A 16,254-nucleotide genomic window follows, 5' to 3' on the forward strand; every position below is an offset into this window, starting at 1 on the left:
GACAATTGACATCAAGGTGAAGAAAAGCATCCGCGAAACGTATTAAAGGTTGTACCGCTGCATAACTTTAAGCGCTGCACGCTTGGACTCGTACTGTAATTTGGTTTAATAACAACAGCTGTGCTGCAGGACACTGTAGAGCTGAGCCTTACCTGGCTGCAGAGCCCCATCTGACAGACAAGACCCACCGCTCAGGACGTACAGCGTGATGAGGTCACAGGTTGGGGGAGGAGTTACCGCCTAACATCAGGAAACTTGTTGTTGTGTGGTTCAGTTAACGATGTAAACAAACGTAGCTACGCGCACTGAAACTATCTAAAGTCAACTGTTTTGTGTTTGCTAGCCATGTAAGAAACATTGACAGTCTTCTTACTTCGCTTAGCCTTTCCTGTTAACCAAACTAAACTGATTTAAGGTTGGTAAAGTCAGCTCACGCAACCTAACAGGCACCGTTGCAGCTCAGTTTGGTTCTGGTTAGCTTGCTGCTAATGGTAACGGAGGTTAGGTTAGTCTGCTTAACTTGAGACGAAGTTAACAGTGTTCAAAGAGCCAGTGAGTTATCAACCAAACTTGATAAAGTATCACTTCCGACCAGATGGAGGCTTCTCTGGGATCTCTGCACAACCCTGATCTAAGGTAACAAATATAAACTGTGGCTAAAGCTAATGACTAGCCTATAAACTTGAGCCAATTTAATATCACAGATGACCAGTGATGGTATGCTCATGCAGAGATGACAACCTGTTGGTTATGTGGTACTTTAACTGCTCTAGCAAACGTGTTGTGATATTTTGTGTGTGTGTGTGTATTCCAGCTCTGTGCTGTCATCATGTGAGCCAGAGCTTCAGGAGCTGATGAGACAGATTGACATCATGATCAGCCATCAGAAGAGGGAGTGGGAGGCTGAGATGCAGGACATGGAGCTCAGGCTGAAGAGTGGGGAAGAGGAGCTGTTGACTACCAGGAATCTCATTGAACGGAGGGACCTGGAGGTACAGCAGGAGATCCTTTCTAAAGTTATATTGTAGTGAGGGATCTCTGTTTCTTTACTGGAGATGGAAATCATCCACCATTCATTTTATCTTGGAATATATATATATATATTTTACAGCATTATTATGATAGCTTCACCACACATCCTCTGCAATGCTAATGCAACTATGCATAGTTGTAATTTTTTTTTTTTTACTATATCTTGATTGCCATCACCCCTGATCATAGATCGGACTGCTCCGCCAGCAGCTGGAAGAAGTCCAGCCTGGTCGGCAAGAGCTGGTTAACAAGTACGAGCAACAACTGCAGAAAGTCCGAGAAGAGGTGAGACACACAACAATCGGTCAAACTGCCTAAACATTCATTACTTTAGTCCTGATTAACCAGTTAAACCGAACAAAAGTCCAAAAAATCACAACAAAAGGAACTAAATAAGTTTTTTTAATCTTTCCAGACTGAACATTTTAACTTGAGAATCCTTTTCACAAACATTTTCCTTGCAGTTAGACAAATTAAAAAGAAGTTATCACAAGCTTCAGCGCAAACAGCTGAAGGAGACCGGTGGGGGAGCCAATACAAAAGACATGACCCGACTCAGTGGAAAGATCGAGGTACAACAATATTAGTCCAACTCCTTTTGCCTGTTGCCTTAATCACTTATAGATTGCCCTTTACTGCCACCTGCCGGTTATGTGGAGTATAAACATACTTGTCTGTCCCTGCAGGAGTATCAGCAGCTCTCTGTAGATTGGGAGAAGCAGCGTGTCCAGTACCAAAACCAGCAAACAGCCCTGGAGGCCCAGAATAAGAGCCTGACTGATGAGCTCACACGCATGAAAGTAAAAGCAGATTAATAACTTTTTCATAATATCATGACAGCACAGCAGGGTCAAGTCACACAGAAGTCAGGCTATTTTTTCACACACGTTCTGTCATTTGATTTCTAGGCCCGGCTGCAGGTGTTGCAAAAGGAGAGGGAGCACAGGGAGTGCTGCTTAGAGGTGCAGCATCTGTGCAGCCAGCTGGAGAAGGCTCAGGGCAGCCTGCACTCCCAAGAGCTTGAACTGGAACGCCTTCGACCCCTCGAGATTTGGCTGGGACAGTACCAGAGAGAGCAGCAGGTTAGTAACTGTAGGGAAATAGACAAGCAGGGTCAGATTAAAGCTTGTGACAAACCTGAAGACTGCGAAAACTAGACAAACCACATAAAAAGAGCATTTCCAATAACTTGACAGACTTAGAACAACTAGAACCACACTGGTCAGTAACAATTGTAGTCTGGCCATAAACAACTCCGTAAATCCTGCTTGTTCAAAAACAAACAAGGATCACAACCAGCTGCTTTCACTCTTAATATGTAATGACACTGAGCTGAAAAGACCAAACTTAGTAGGTCTTTGATGAAATGCTGTAAATGTTTTAATTCTCTTGCCACAGCTCAGTCAGTTTTTCATTCGTTTCAGTTGTCCAATGTCACAGTATAAACCTTTAAGCTCTGAATTATTCTTCTTCTCTTGTTTATTTAGCAGGATGTCTCCCTGTCCTTCATGTCAGTCGCCAAATATCAAATCTGTTCTTTTATTCATGAGAACAACCAGAGGCGTCTTGATCAAAGACTTATGATCAGTATCTTTTCCTATCTGTCAACAACAACTGACCCAGATTGGAACACGATCAAATCATATTCAAAATGGGCTCAACATTCATAATAGATATCTCTGCTTTAATGTGATCATGATGGGTCCTTAGGGCTGTAATGTTTGTGGGGCCTCCTATCATCCCATATTATAAAAAAGAGAGAGAGAGAAGTGAGCAATTCAGTGAATCTTTTGGATTCAGTAACCTGCTAAATACACAGTGTGTATGAACAGGTGCCACTGAAGAGAAAAAAAAATTGTTTAAATATTTCCAGAGACATTTTTTCAGTCGGGCACAAATCAAATCTCTGCAAACAGCGGTAATCACAGAATTGACAGTAACAAACAGCGACTATGAAAATCCTTTATTATATATATCCTCCTTATATTGTTGTGATGTGAAAATCTGTGTGATACTTGTAGATTAATTCCCCAAATTATTCCTGTAATAGTCCAGCTGTTCCAGCTCCCTGTTTGTAATGCTATTGATGGAGCAGGTAGATGGATGAAAAAATGAATTAGCGTTACAGCGCTGACTGAGTGCTTTTTCCACGGCATCGTCAGATGTGGATATACCTGATTTGCATCAATCAATGCACCAAATGTCAATAATTCAAACAAAATCTTTCCAGTCTGAGGAATTCAAGCGCACACTTTCGTCTGCAGCATAGATCAGCCAGCGTGTTTATCTCTTTTAATATACAAGCGACAAGTCTGATTATGTTTTCCAAGAATATTCAGTAACATAATGGAAAGTGGCATAGTACTCACAAAAACTAACATCAGCCTTGTTTATCAGTAGATTTGTGCTGCAGTGCAGGAGGTTAAAATATTGTTTTGTCAGCTGAGTATCCTCTGCTGCTCCTCAGGTCCTGACAGAGGAAAGGCAGGAGCTCCACGCCACCCTGGACTCCCAGGATACATTTGTGCGAAGAGCCGGTCTTGAACGCCAAAGGCTTCGCAATGAAGCTGCCAGACTCAACCAAGTACTGCAAGCTAAAGATCAAGTCATACGGTGGGTTGATATCTACCTGTGAATAATGTTATGGTGCAGTACAGTAACAATACACAAGAGGGCAGTCTATACTGTTGAGTAGTCCAAAAGTTCAATGCTTGTGTGCTGTGTGAAAAAAAGCTTTTATAGGGGTCAATAAAGCCCAGCTATGTTGTTGTTGTTTTCTCAGCTCTCTGGAGGACTGTCTGGCAGCTCAGGGCTGTGCTGGAGTGGAAACCCTCAGACAAGATCTGGAAAAGACCACAGCCAAGCTGCACTGCGCCCAAGCCTGTGAGGTTCATCTCAAGGCTGAACTGGCATGTCTCAAAGAGAGGTGAATACTGGCCTCTTTATACACCCACATTATTATTACTTGGAACATATGAGCTTGACATTTGTGCTTGGGTATGCGTTGAATTTGTGATATCAACATGATGTTTATGTTATTGTGATTTGCTCAGACTGGAGAGGGTGAGCCGACAGAGAGCTGACCAATCAACAAAGGAGGAACTGAGAAGTATTAAAGCAGAATATGATTCCTCTGCTGCTGAAATGAAAAAGGTCAGAGAACGTATGTAGTGTCTTTGACATACATGATGCATTTGTGTAAAATTTAGCTAATTCAAATTTGTACCATCTCTTCTATGGGTCCATTCTGCAGCTCAGAGAGGAGCTTCAAAGGGCCAAGCAGACTCACAGCGGTGAGGTGGAGGGAATGAGGAAGGAGGTGTCAAAGCTGACCACTGAGCTGCACCAACGCGAAGTCACCATCGCCTCTCTGAACAGCCCCTCGTCCAGCATCAAGCAGCAGCTCCGTGGTGAGGTGGAGCGAGCGGAACAGAAGGCAGCTGAGCTTAAAGTAAGAAAATGAAAAGCCTCATGAAATGATCTTTTTTAAAGGAAATTAGACATTTAATTTAGCATTTAATCATCTCAAACTGTCAAATCATTTGTCAATCAGTTTTCTTTGACACAGACTATTTGCTGAAATTTAAACAACCTTTTGTAAAAGGTTGAGGAAAGCTGCATCATTCTGGATCCCACGCATCTGCTCAGGCATTCAGTAACACAAGTCACATTTTTCTGCTTCATCTTTCTCAGATGACTCAGGCCCAGCTGGAGACTCTACAAACTGAAAACCAGCATCTGAAGGGCCTGCTACAGAGGCTGGAGTCTCAGTCACCAAAGGTATGTCTGCCTTGACATAGTTGTGATGAAGTCATTACAGTTTTGCAGACCGCAGCAGACAGGATTCTTTACTTAATTTGGCTTCAGTGACTCATCTCTCTTTGCTTTCTACCCCCTGGTTCACTCCGCTCTGCTCAGAGGGGGGATCCATCGCTTGCATCCCTGAGGGAGAGTTATGTGTCATCTCTGAGCAACCTGGAGCAAGAGAATCGGCAGCTGAGGCAGGCGCTCGCCCGACTGGAGGTCTCCAGCCGGACCTGTCAGGACAAATATGAACAAGCTCTGCTCAGCCATGCCATGACTGACCAACCACAGCCTGCACAGGAGAGGTACCTGGTTTACACACACACACACACACGCACACACACACACACACACACAATATCACAAGAGATCACGAAACTGAACCTATGTGCATCTTCTGTTCTGTCTTTACCAGGCATCACAAACCCAGGGAGGAGGCACAGACAGCGACTCGCTCAGAAGGGGAGATCCAGAAGCTCTTCAAACAGCTGCACACCCTGTCCCGTTCCTCTGGAGAGCACTCCTGTAGCCAGGCCCAGGACAGCGGGGCTCATTCAACAGCATCCTCCTCCTCTTCCTCCCCCAGTAGCACAAGACTCAGCAGGAGAAACTCAGTGCCAAGTACAAATGACTCTGTTGCTGATGGGCAAAGTTGCAGCTCCGAAGACTCTCTGACTTTAGTGTCCAAAGAAACAATCATGCCCTCTCCCTCTCCGGTGGTGAGGCTCATCACAACTCATAATCCAAGTCCACAGTTATGTTGTAGTTAATGTTCTGAAGACCTATTTTTATCAAAGAATCCTAAAGCTGTGTGTTTTTCTTCTCCCAGGAGCCTTCGTCAATGTCCCCTGTAGACGGCATGGTTTCTCGTTTCCTGGAGGAAGAGGACCTGAGGTCCACGGCGCTGCTCCACAGATTGGACAACTTCATCCAGGATATGAGTGAGAACAACGCAAAGACAGTGTCAAAGTACCTGCCAAGCGGCTCAGGGCCCGAGTCTGCCCAGACTTCAGCACAGACTGGTTAGTGATCGAGTAAGGTGGAATAAAAGTGCCTTGGACAGCAGTGCCAAAGACTGTTCTTGTACACAGAGCTTTGAGTTCAACCATTCATTCCAGTGAGCTCTCAACATGTACAGTGGTGTCATGGCGCAGCACTATACACATGAGCTTTATCAAGACCACTCCGTCCCCACAGTGAGGTTACACATACTGTATCACATAGTAGTCTTCTGCAGCTGATAAACTCTTATTATTGCCTGTGACTATTCTCTTATTCTGTTTATCATGTTTTTGTGTGCTTTTAGAGAACTGAAAAAAGCTGACTGATCAAACGCTTTGCTTCACCTCACGTCTTGTGGTGAAAGCTGTATTTGAACACACCATCAAAGACAAACAAGCGAGACAGCTGCACCGTGAATCTGTTTCAAACAGTGTCATCATAGGCTTTGGAATACTGTGAAGCTTTGTTTTACTTTGCATTGTTAGCTTTAGTGTTGCAACTAATGATTATTATAACAAAACAATGTTGGGCAATGTCTATCGATCTGGCATATGTTGATTTTCCACATTGTCCATCGCGATTGACTGATGTCATTCCTCACTAGCTCACCACTGTAATCGCACCACCGACACTTTGTTGGCAAGAGAGCCGACAGATCAACATCTCGAGCGAGCATCCAACATACGTGCCAGTGCTGGGTTTAAAAGTGTCCTTGTCTCCATTGGCCCAATCCTGTCAGAAAACAGTTAAATATGCAACAGTTTCACATAGCCCAAAGTGACATCCTCAGATGTCTGGTCTAAATGCAAAGATTTAATTTTACTGTGATAAAAGTGCAAGAAAAAAAGCAGCAAATCCTCAAAGTTGAGAAGCAGGAGCCAACTTATGTTTTGCATTTTCTGTCAGCCAGTTAAAAAAAAAAATTCAGCTTGTGGAAAAATTAAAAGGGGTAGAGAGGCGAAAAGATAATACTGCACTTAATTTGTGAATTAGGTCACGGTTAACATGCAAGTAACCCAAGATACACGCAGCCTTAACTATGAGTCATGATGGTCTGTAGCTGCAACTCGAGTGACTCTTTTTTTTTTTTTGTCAGACTCAGAAACAGAATTGTTTGCCATTGTTTGAGTGATTGCCATACCTGAAGTACTGTACAGATCCCTTAATGCCCAAGATGTCTTGTGCTGTGTTTTCTGGCTCAGATAAGGATAGAAAACTGCTACATTTGATGACCAGAGAGGCCTCCTTTTTAAGAATAAGCCATGTTGTTACACATCTATATATATATATATATATATATATATATATATATATATATATATATATATATATATATATACATATATATATATATATACATATATATATGTATATAGATTTATTATCAGACCATCATGGAAATGTGCCTGAGTAGTGCTTTGAGTAGAATGAAATGACCTTAGGACTGACTGTTCATTATGCATTCTGCCCTGCAGTCGGTCATATTTGTGTGACACGTTACTGATTTATAGTTCCTGAATTCCACCTGAGTTACTCGTTGGAGCGCTGACATTAAGCGGAGTTCCTTTGCACTTTTCCTCTCAGGACGCTGCATATTCCAATTTTTCAAGTGGCCTGGAATGCACCATTAATACTCGCTTTGCATTTACGTCCGGAGAAAAGAATGTTGCTTCGAGCCAAAGAGGTGTCCGTCCTCCCTGCACGTCTGTCATAACTGGGAAAATACCACATATGTACATGTCTATCCAGACATCTCACAGTTGGGAGGGAGAGAGAATGCAGCTAATACTGCCGCTCTCCTCATTCCCCCCCCCCTGCACCAACGCCACCACCACCACCACCCACTGCAGAGGCCCTCGAGCTAGTCAAATGCAGGAATGTGTTGCCCATGCCAATGCTGTCATGAACGTTACCCCGCGGCCTGCTTTGTCCTCATCATTAGAAAGCTGATGGAATGTTAATATCAACCATGTGGGGCGCTCGACCTCACAAACACTGGAAGGCCGGAGGGGAACAGTTATTTTACTGCTTTCCTAATGAAGGACACACTGATAGAATGGAAATAAAGTGGAATATTCTTAAGAAATATGTGTTTTTTGTTTTTGCTGTCGTGCTATTACAAGACAGATGTTCTGCTCAGGAGTCCCCTGAGCCCACTGACTTGTCACTTCGGTATTTGGTAGCCTGTGTTACTAGCACTGTAAGCCCCAACAAACAGCGCTGAGGAATTTGGCAAGGCAGGCATTCCTCTGGCTCTCTCTTGAGGGAGGTGAAAAGGTTTTTATATGTGGAGATTCTTTGAAGGGGCCTCGTAAAAGGGAGGAGGAGTGAGGCTGAATCAAGTCCAGGGAGAGTTTGACTTGTTTTATTTACGTAATGATTCACGGGAAAAAGTTTGCTTTGGGCAACAAGATGATTGAGTAAATTGATTAGGTTAATGAATTGGATTGCCAGCATTAGGCTCTTAAACACATCAGGACAAATGTTACGAGTGTGATTATGATGCACCTTCCCTCGAAAGGAATTCTCTCAGATATCCGTCGCCCTCATTTTTTGGGGCCTATGTATTAAAGGAGCATTCCAGCAATTAAGTATTGCAATTCCATAACCTTAACTAACCTCTAAGAGACATGATAATAAAAAAGGTCAAAATTGAAGCTGCAGATGTCAAAATAGTCTGACTGTTAGTCTCAAGTATTGTTTAAGCCCCTATAACACTGAATCATACGTTTCCCATAATGTAACTCATCACGGCCTCTCGTTATCGGCTGTCTTTCAAACTCTGCGCCGTCAATTTGAAATGCAGGCTTTCTGCTTAACAATTGGAGTGCCTGTTGCATTATGGGTAATGTAGGCACAAGGTTTTGGAAAAGCAGTCTACTGGTTTAAAAACGAATTATCGAAAATCAACAGCAGAGCCAGAGATATCGCCTATTTTATTACATGCCTCCTTCCTTTTTAAAAACCTGGAGCCTACAGTACCCACAATGCAACATCGCCACTGAGTGACATCACTGGAGGCAATGTATCAGATTACATACAGCTTCCTCGGGAGCCACAAAATGCTTTATACTACTTTTTCACATATGCATTAGTACTCCCTGAGATCCTGTAAACACACTTTAACCTGTAAAATTGATGGCGTTACCCTTTAACTTTCTCATTCAAGCCTCAGAATCAATGCGTCTCTTGTTCTTCCACAAACATGCAGCAGAGGGGGCACTTTAAATGCTCTGCTGTCACACTGGAATCTGCCAAATCAAACCCTCAATCAACCAGTAATTCAGGGGTTTGTCTCTTTGTTTACTTCCTGAAAGATGCCTCCCCTGCTCCCCTCATAAATCAGGAATGCCTCTACAGTCCAACATGTACTGAATGCGTCATGTCATGAGCCAGACATCTCAGAGGTTACATGAAGCCAAATCAACAAGAGAGTGAGTAAATATGTGACACGTAGAGATTCCTCTGTGGGAAAATTGGCTCATTTTATCAACCCATCTTGAAGGAGGGTGATATCTGAGGTATTTGTTTGAGGAATCCGCCTTATCGCTGAGATCATAACTTGTCATGGGGAAAAAGAATAAAGATGGAGTGTTTGTGTGGAGGCCTGCCTTATCTCTGTAGGATGGCTGAGAGGCGATGCAGGTTGGCAGGGATTTCTGAAACTGGGACTGCCGGGAGATTGATGAGGAATGTGGTGGAAAGAATTTCTGATTCTTTGAGTGATAATTCATTTAAACCAAAGTGGCCCACAGTTTGTTTTTGTGTGAGAAAAAGTTGCCCAATAAGAGAGAAATGCCTACTCAAGTGATGAACAGCTCCACTCACAGGTTGTTGCACCTTGGCGAACGTGATAAACATATTTCTATTAACTTCCTTCACAAGATTGGGCGACTTTTCCCAGAATTGTCACAGCCTGCGTGCATTCTTTGTTGCACATTCCCTGGCGGGGCCTCGCTCAACATGCTTGTCGTGCTTCGCCTGTGTCCATGTCCCACTTCTAGCTCCAGACATGTCCCGTCTTTAATGGGAACGTCTCATTGTTCTTGAGTCTGATTATGTCCGTGGAGGGTGGGGTTGAGGGCTGAGGGAGTGGGTGCAGGTTGTGGCCGGGCTCATCTCGTGCAGTGGGACTCCGGACGTTCGCTCCAGGACACTTGGAATGCTGCAGAGACAGAGGGGCGAGTTCTTATCAGCCCTCTCGGGTTCCGTGCCAAGAGAACGGTGCCAGAGAGGCCCGAGAGGAAGAGACTCATTCCTCTAATACACAATGAGTGCGTGCGTGCACACTGATGTCCTACTTACAGTATGTGTTTGTGTGTGTACTGTGGTATGTAAACAGTCCTGGAAGGAGTAGTGAGATCTTGTTCTTGAAGGTCCTATTTGTAAGAAAATCGTCAAATACTGACACTTTGGGGTGGCGACCGTCCTGACCTACGATCCCAAAGCGTCAGTATTTGATGATTTTGGAAATGAGACTCAAGAATCAACTTTTCTTACAAATGGGACCTTTTAAGTAAAAGTGGGAATACCAGAGGATGAAAAAAAAATCTCTTTTTGACTTTATAAAAGCTTCTGACTGAATCTCATGGCTTTCCTTTGCTTATCGAGTTTGCTTAGATGACATGGTGAGGCATTCACATGTTCCGAAAATAAAGAATTGTGGATTGCAGCCCCTGCTCTGGTCATGAATGGTATCTGCTGCCAGATGTGAATAAGTACCTTTTATCTTTCTCTGGATTTTGTGGGATTTTTTGTGATTTTTTTTAAAATCCGCTCTTTGGACCCGTTGGCCCTGTTCATGCTTCACCTTCCTCTCTACTACATCCTCCTCCTCACTGACCCGATGTTCTGCTCTATGTTGGAGGGTACTCACCAGTGATAATAATGGATCCTCTGCCTATTCATTTCATTATTTTTCTTTTTTTTTTTTTGCTTGAAACATCTGGCAGTGCCAAACTGGACCCTGGCTGAATGGTGACAGCTGAGGCTGGAGGCTGAAGGCAGAGACTGTAGATAGAGGCTGTGGTTGGATGCTGTTACTGAGGAAAGTAAGGTTGTAGATAAAACAGAAAACAACACCACATTGTTAAATGTGAACAATTAAAACAGGGGAAAACGTTCTCATGATATAAAACATATCAGGCTGAGGTGAAGGCTGGAAGCAGGAGACAGGAGCTGGGACCACAGATGACCTCTGAACCTGTAGGAGGCTGGCAGGATGTTGCTGGCTGTCAGAGAAATGGATCGATGTTAGTGACTGGTACACAGGAAACATCATGTGAGCGAAAGAGGCTGTTGGTGCTGGAGATGGTTTGCTGATGGCTGGTGGAGAGATGGACGGATGATATCGGCTGGTGTGCGCTGGGGGCTGCAGCTAAATGGTGGCAGCTGCATTTTAAACTGAGGCTGGAGGCTGTTGGCAGAGGCTGGTGTAGCTGGCTGTAGTTGGAGGCTGGAACTGAGAATAACACACAGAAAACGTCACCATGTCCTTAAACAAGTCCAAGTAAGTCAGCTAGAAAGTTAAAATCTTGTTATCTTAGGGTATCTATTATCCATTTACATTTGTATTGTAATGCACATCTTTTAGTGCAGACTGTAGCTGCAGGTGGAGGCTGAGACTGGCTGCTAAAGGTTGTAGACAACCTTTTTAATCTTGAGGCTGCAGGTGGAGCTTGAGTTTTTTTTCTGAAGACAGATTGGTGCTGGAGATGGTTCCCTGAAGGCTGCCAGAGAGACGGATGGATGATATCAGCTAGTGTGCGCTGAGGGCTGCATTTTAAACTGAGGGTGGGTGCTGAAGGCTGTTGGCAGAGGCGGATGAAGCTGGCTGTAGTTGGAGGCTGGCACTAAGGAAAATTAAATTATACACGGAAAACATCACCATATTGTTAAACAAGACCAAGTAAATCAAGTAAACAATATATTTCTGTTATCTTAGGGTATCTATTATCTATTTACATTTCACTGAGTTTTACAGATGCACAGCGGGAGGTGGAGGCTGATGCTGGCTGCCCAAATTGGGGATTCAGCAGGCTGTCAGATTGTGTAGGTGGAGGCTGGAGTTGCGGGCGAAGTCTGTCTGAGGCTTGAGACTGCTGCTGGATACGGCACGTGGAGGCCAACTGATAACAGAAATGTTATTTATTATACTGCGACCTCTCTTAGGGTCCTAACCCCTAATTTGGGAACCGATGAGGGTTAGATACGTGATGATAAGATAGTCAGTATAAAATGACACTCATTTAGTCAGTGATCTCTGTTCAAGCATGAGGATAATTCCAGGTATCGCTGCAGGTAGGTTTAGTCATGACATTTCTACGGCATCCTGGAAACATGAGGAGGTTTTCGAACCAGAAACGAGGAAGAGCGTCACTTCCTGAGGCATTTCTCTCGAAAAGACATACAAATCAAAACATGTTCAGCTGTTTATGTCACTACGGCTGAAAGAATGTAAACTGACTTTCCCTCGCCGATTCATCTGAGCATACCCGGGGGACTTGTGCGGCGTAGATTATAATCAGTTGTACTTTTTTTTTGTTTTTTCCCCTATTTTTTTCTTTTTTCAGGGAGAACCATATCAAGCAAATCACAACTTTCTCAGACTGAGTGGCACCCAGAGTTTTAACTCAAGAAAACTTTTCTTTTGGGATGTGACAGTGACAAAAAAATGCTAATTCCAATTTTGGTGTTTTAAAGGGGCGCTATGTAGTTTTGGAGAAGAAGTTTAAGATTTTTAATATTAACAATATTATTGAGGTAATAATACAAACTCAGAAATATTTATTTTTTCCATAACTGAAGTTCTCAGAGGAAAATAAGGTCCCAGAACACTGTTTGAAGCTAGAAAGGGGGCAGGGTCCGCCAAATGTAAACAAAGTAAAACAGTATGAAATTGTGTTTGTTTATTCTGTTTATTCAGTAGTGAAAACAAAGAGAGTTTGTTTATTTAGTTTGTTTCGACATAAAAAATGAGTCAATGAAGATGTTTCTCCTCAGATTAAAATGTCTTCCCCAAAACTACGTAGGGCACCTTTAATGTGTTTACTTCAGTTTGTACTGCAGTTGCAACAATATGCAACTGAAAGTTTATCACTTTAAAAATAATTTACCATTACAGTACAAAGTGTCTGGTTGACATCATGTCATAGCTCACACCTCAAACCTGAAGCACTGATCACAACACAGTGGTCACGCTCGGTCAAACCTGTGCATGTCATTGCATAAGACGGGGAGAGAGAAAATGAGGCTAGCCGGGGATGTTTGGTGTTGCAGCGAAAATCTGAGGACTAATTACACGAGACGTTCCAAATGGATGCCCTCTTTAGCCATGAATGAACAAGGAATGTTCCAAATAGTTTTTACATAACAGAAAACCAACATCAAAGCGCAGACGCAGAAACTGCATCCAAGAATTTCTGTACGGACCGGGCTGAATATCAACAAGACAACACCGCATTTTCCAAGAATTTATATCATTCAGGACATATTCTGGGCATACTGTACGGGTTTTATTACATGTAGACAGGGAATTTCAATTTATTTTACAGAGTTCATCCAATCTCATTAAAGGTGCACTCTGTAGTTTTGGGGGAGACATTTGATTTTTTTATGCCACAACAAACTAAATAAACAAACTCTCTTTGTTTTCATGACTGAATAAACAAACTGACCCAAGACACAGTTTCACACTGTTTTACTTTGTTTATATGTGGCGGACTCTGCCACCTTTCTAGCTTCAAACAGAGTTTTGGGGTCCTTATTTTCCTCTGCAAACAGCTTGTTTATTCAGTTATGGAATAAATAAAATGGTTTGTATTATTACCTCATTAATATTGTAAATATTAAAATTCTGAGTTTGAATTTCTTTTCCAAAACTACATAGTGCCCCTTTAAAGGAACTATACTAGTCTTTTAAGAAATGATATTAAAGGGATGGTTTTATTGACACGTCTGTTAATTGACCACAGCATGGTTTTATGAGCTGCCATTTGCTGTTTAATTAATTAAACTATTTCAATTTTATTTTGCGTTTGTGTAGGATGTCCTGTGCCGTGCATTCCCTGTGACCAGTCAGTGGTCTGCAGTGTTATCACGTCACCTTTTGGCTCAGCTGGCTTGCGACCATGACCGAGGTGATACCAGAAATTCCACAATGGAAAACAAAAAGAGCAATTAGAATAGAGTTGAACTGAGTCAAACTGTGTTGAACCCTGCAGTGGAAACATAGCTTATGCACATGCAGCCTCACAGAGCGGTAAGCATGTCTGTAGTCAAGTTTCCACCTTAATGTCGGGCAAATTTTTACTGAATTTCCAGAAAATAAGCAAAAATAAATGATAATTGAGGTGAGTTTCCATCTACAGCCCGGTTGCCAGGATAAGATGGGAGCAGTTAATATTTCTGCCAAACACAGATACATCCAAGGTTGATATTTGTAGCAAACGTGGCAGATCACATTCATATTAAGTGCTTATTAAATAACGATTAATTCGAATCACACCAGTGGATATTTTTAAGGACACCTGGGGTTATTTCCATCCATTTTTTTCAAGTCCAAAGCGGGTGTTTTTTTAATGAGACCTTCCACCGTTTTTTGTAGCAACATATAGCCTAAGTTAGGCACATTCAGAGAGACAGTTGGTGGCATCATGTCTCCAGTCATGGGCGCCATTAAACCATTGCAGCAGGAGGGAGGAACAAGAATTAAAAAGAGCGTCATGTAGAAAATGTGATGCAGACATGCCACTTATGTTTGTTTCATGTACTGATTCAAGGGAGATTACAGCATCCTCATCGCTCCACACAGATCTGATGTTTTCATCTGCCACTATTTTCAACATGTGTCATATACGACATGACGCTCCGGATGTTTTCTTTTCTCTCTTGTCCTTTAACGATAAATTGGAAGTGCGCATAAAAATAGGTGGATTTAAATGTTCTTTTAGACTTTTATTGCTCCAGGTCTCTGAAAACTGTAAAAATGAAACAACTGACAAGGGAACATCACTCTCTTGGTGAACTACACAACATGTGATGAGGGATCATCAGTGGGCCAAAGGTTAGGAGTCATCTAGATCAGGGCTTTTTCCAGGACTGACTGTAGATTTGGCTCTTACAGTAAATTTCTGTCAATACATACAATTATTTCAGCATTTCTCTACTCTTCATGCTGTACACATTGTAAAGCCCCTTGAGGCAAATTTGTGATTTATGATATTGGGCTATATAAATAAAAATGACTTGACTTCACCAAATGTCTTTGTCTCCTGCAGCTTCTGAGCGAAGAGTTTCTTGTGATTACAGAAAGTGTTGATCATTCCAAGCAATCTCTGATGACTTGAGAAAGTTGTACTTTTGCGAAAGTGTGTCAAAAACAAAACAAATCACATCTTTTAGTCGTTATCCATCTAATCATGCCCATCTGTCTCATGCACCATCAAGAATATGTTTACATGCGAAGCAAACATGTTGACAGGGAATCAGATACTGCCGTGGATGGGTGTAAAAATGTGAACACTCTTGTTTTCTTGAGAGGGAAACTTTTCACGCTTCATTACTTCCAGGCAGCTGTTGTCACTTGACAAGGCGGTGGGAGGCAGATAACAACGGTGTTATCAAGATTATTCTCACTCACAAATGGATTTCTTTATCTGTCCATTCCAAGAACAGACCCCACTGAAGTATGCAGAAAGGTGAAATCATCCCACTGTACCCTATAGACCACTATACCACTCACTAATCCTCTTATGTAATGTCTCTTACTTCACCTCTAATCATTCGAAACTTCTCATGTAATGATGACATTGAACAAAGTGGTGGGTTTCTAATGATGTGCAGCGGCTTGAAATTGCATATTTCTCATGCCATTGCCTTATCTGGGATCTCCACAGCCAATTTAAATGCCTTCTCGGTCAGACGAAGACATTATGGACTCTTAACGGCTTTCCCTCCTTTCATGCTTGAGTCAACTTTGGCGCTGCTGTGTGTTTAAGTCTTTAATTACACAGGCCATAAAATTGTCAGTGTAGTCGGAGATCACAGGGAAAATTGTCGTCACCTGTGGGGATCACTCTGCGGGGGGACTGCTTCATAAATCAACGGGCTCCCGCGGCTGCTCTCACGGTGTTGATTCAGCAAATCTGAAAGAATCAGACATGGTAAATGCACATTTGTGGGATCAGATACTAGATAATAATGCCTTAGTCAGACGCTGTGAATTTGACTTATTTAGAAGAAGTGACAAAGCTTTAAAATATGCAACTAGAGGCCAAGAATGTTTGGCATCCATTGGTTACACAAACAGGATTTGAGTTGCGATGTGTGACTGTTGGAGGTGTTTAAAGTCTTTTACTATAAGCCATTTAATTATGTGATTTATTTAATACGGGTGTGCACACTGCTGTCAGCTTA

The 16,254-nt window shown here is 42.5% G+C and overlaps 1 protein-coding gene across 1 annotated transcript; it reads left to right on the forward strand.

The window, feature by feature from the left end:
- The first annotated feature begins 305 nt into the window (after nt 1-305).
- Nucleotides 306-6,097, forward strand: cep63 (centrosomal protein 63). The gene is made up of 14 exons (XM_073475771.1): nt 306-636; nt 815-992; nt 1,222-1,317; nt 1,497-1,604; nt 1,719-1,832; nt 1,941-2,114; nt 3,500-3,645; nt 3,815-3,958; nt 4,086-4,185; nt 4,286-4,483; nt 4,726-4,812; nt 4,951-5,141; nt 5,252-5,555; nt 5,666-6,097. The coding sequence occupies exons 1-14, from the start codon at nt 596-598 to the stop codon at nt 5,861-5,863; spliced, it is 2,079 nt and encodes a 692-aa protein (XP_073331872.1). The 5' UTR covers nt 306-595; the 3' UTR covers nt 5,864-6,097.
- Nucleotides 6,098-16,254: the final 10,157 nt, after the last annotated feature.

Source organism: Pagrus major, chromosome 11 (assembly GCF_040436345.1).
Source record: "Pagrus major chromosome 11, Pma_NU_1.0".
Taxonomy (NCBI): domain Eukaryota; kingdom Metazoa; phylum Chordata; class Actinopteri; order Spariformes; family Sparidae; genus Pagrus; species Pagrus major.

Coding starts and splice junctions, on each gene's coding strand:
- cep63 (XM_073475771.1), top strand. CDS start 596: ATGGAGGCTTCTCTGGGATCTCTGCACAACCCTGATCTAAG. Junction 1,605..1,718: donor GACTCAGTGGAAAGATCGAG/GTACAACAATAT, acceptor CTGTCCCTGCAG/GAGTATCAGCAGCTCTCTGT. Junction 2,115..3,499: donor AGTACCAGAGAGAGCAGCAG/GTTAGTAACTGT, acceptor GCTGCTCCTCAG/GTCCTGACAGAGGAAAGGCA.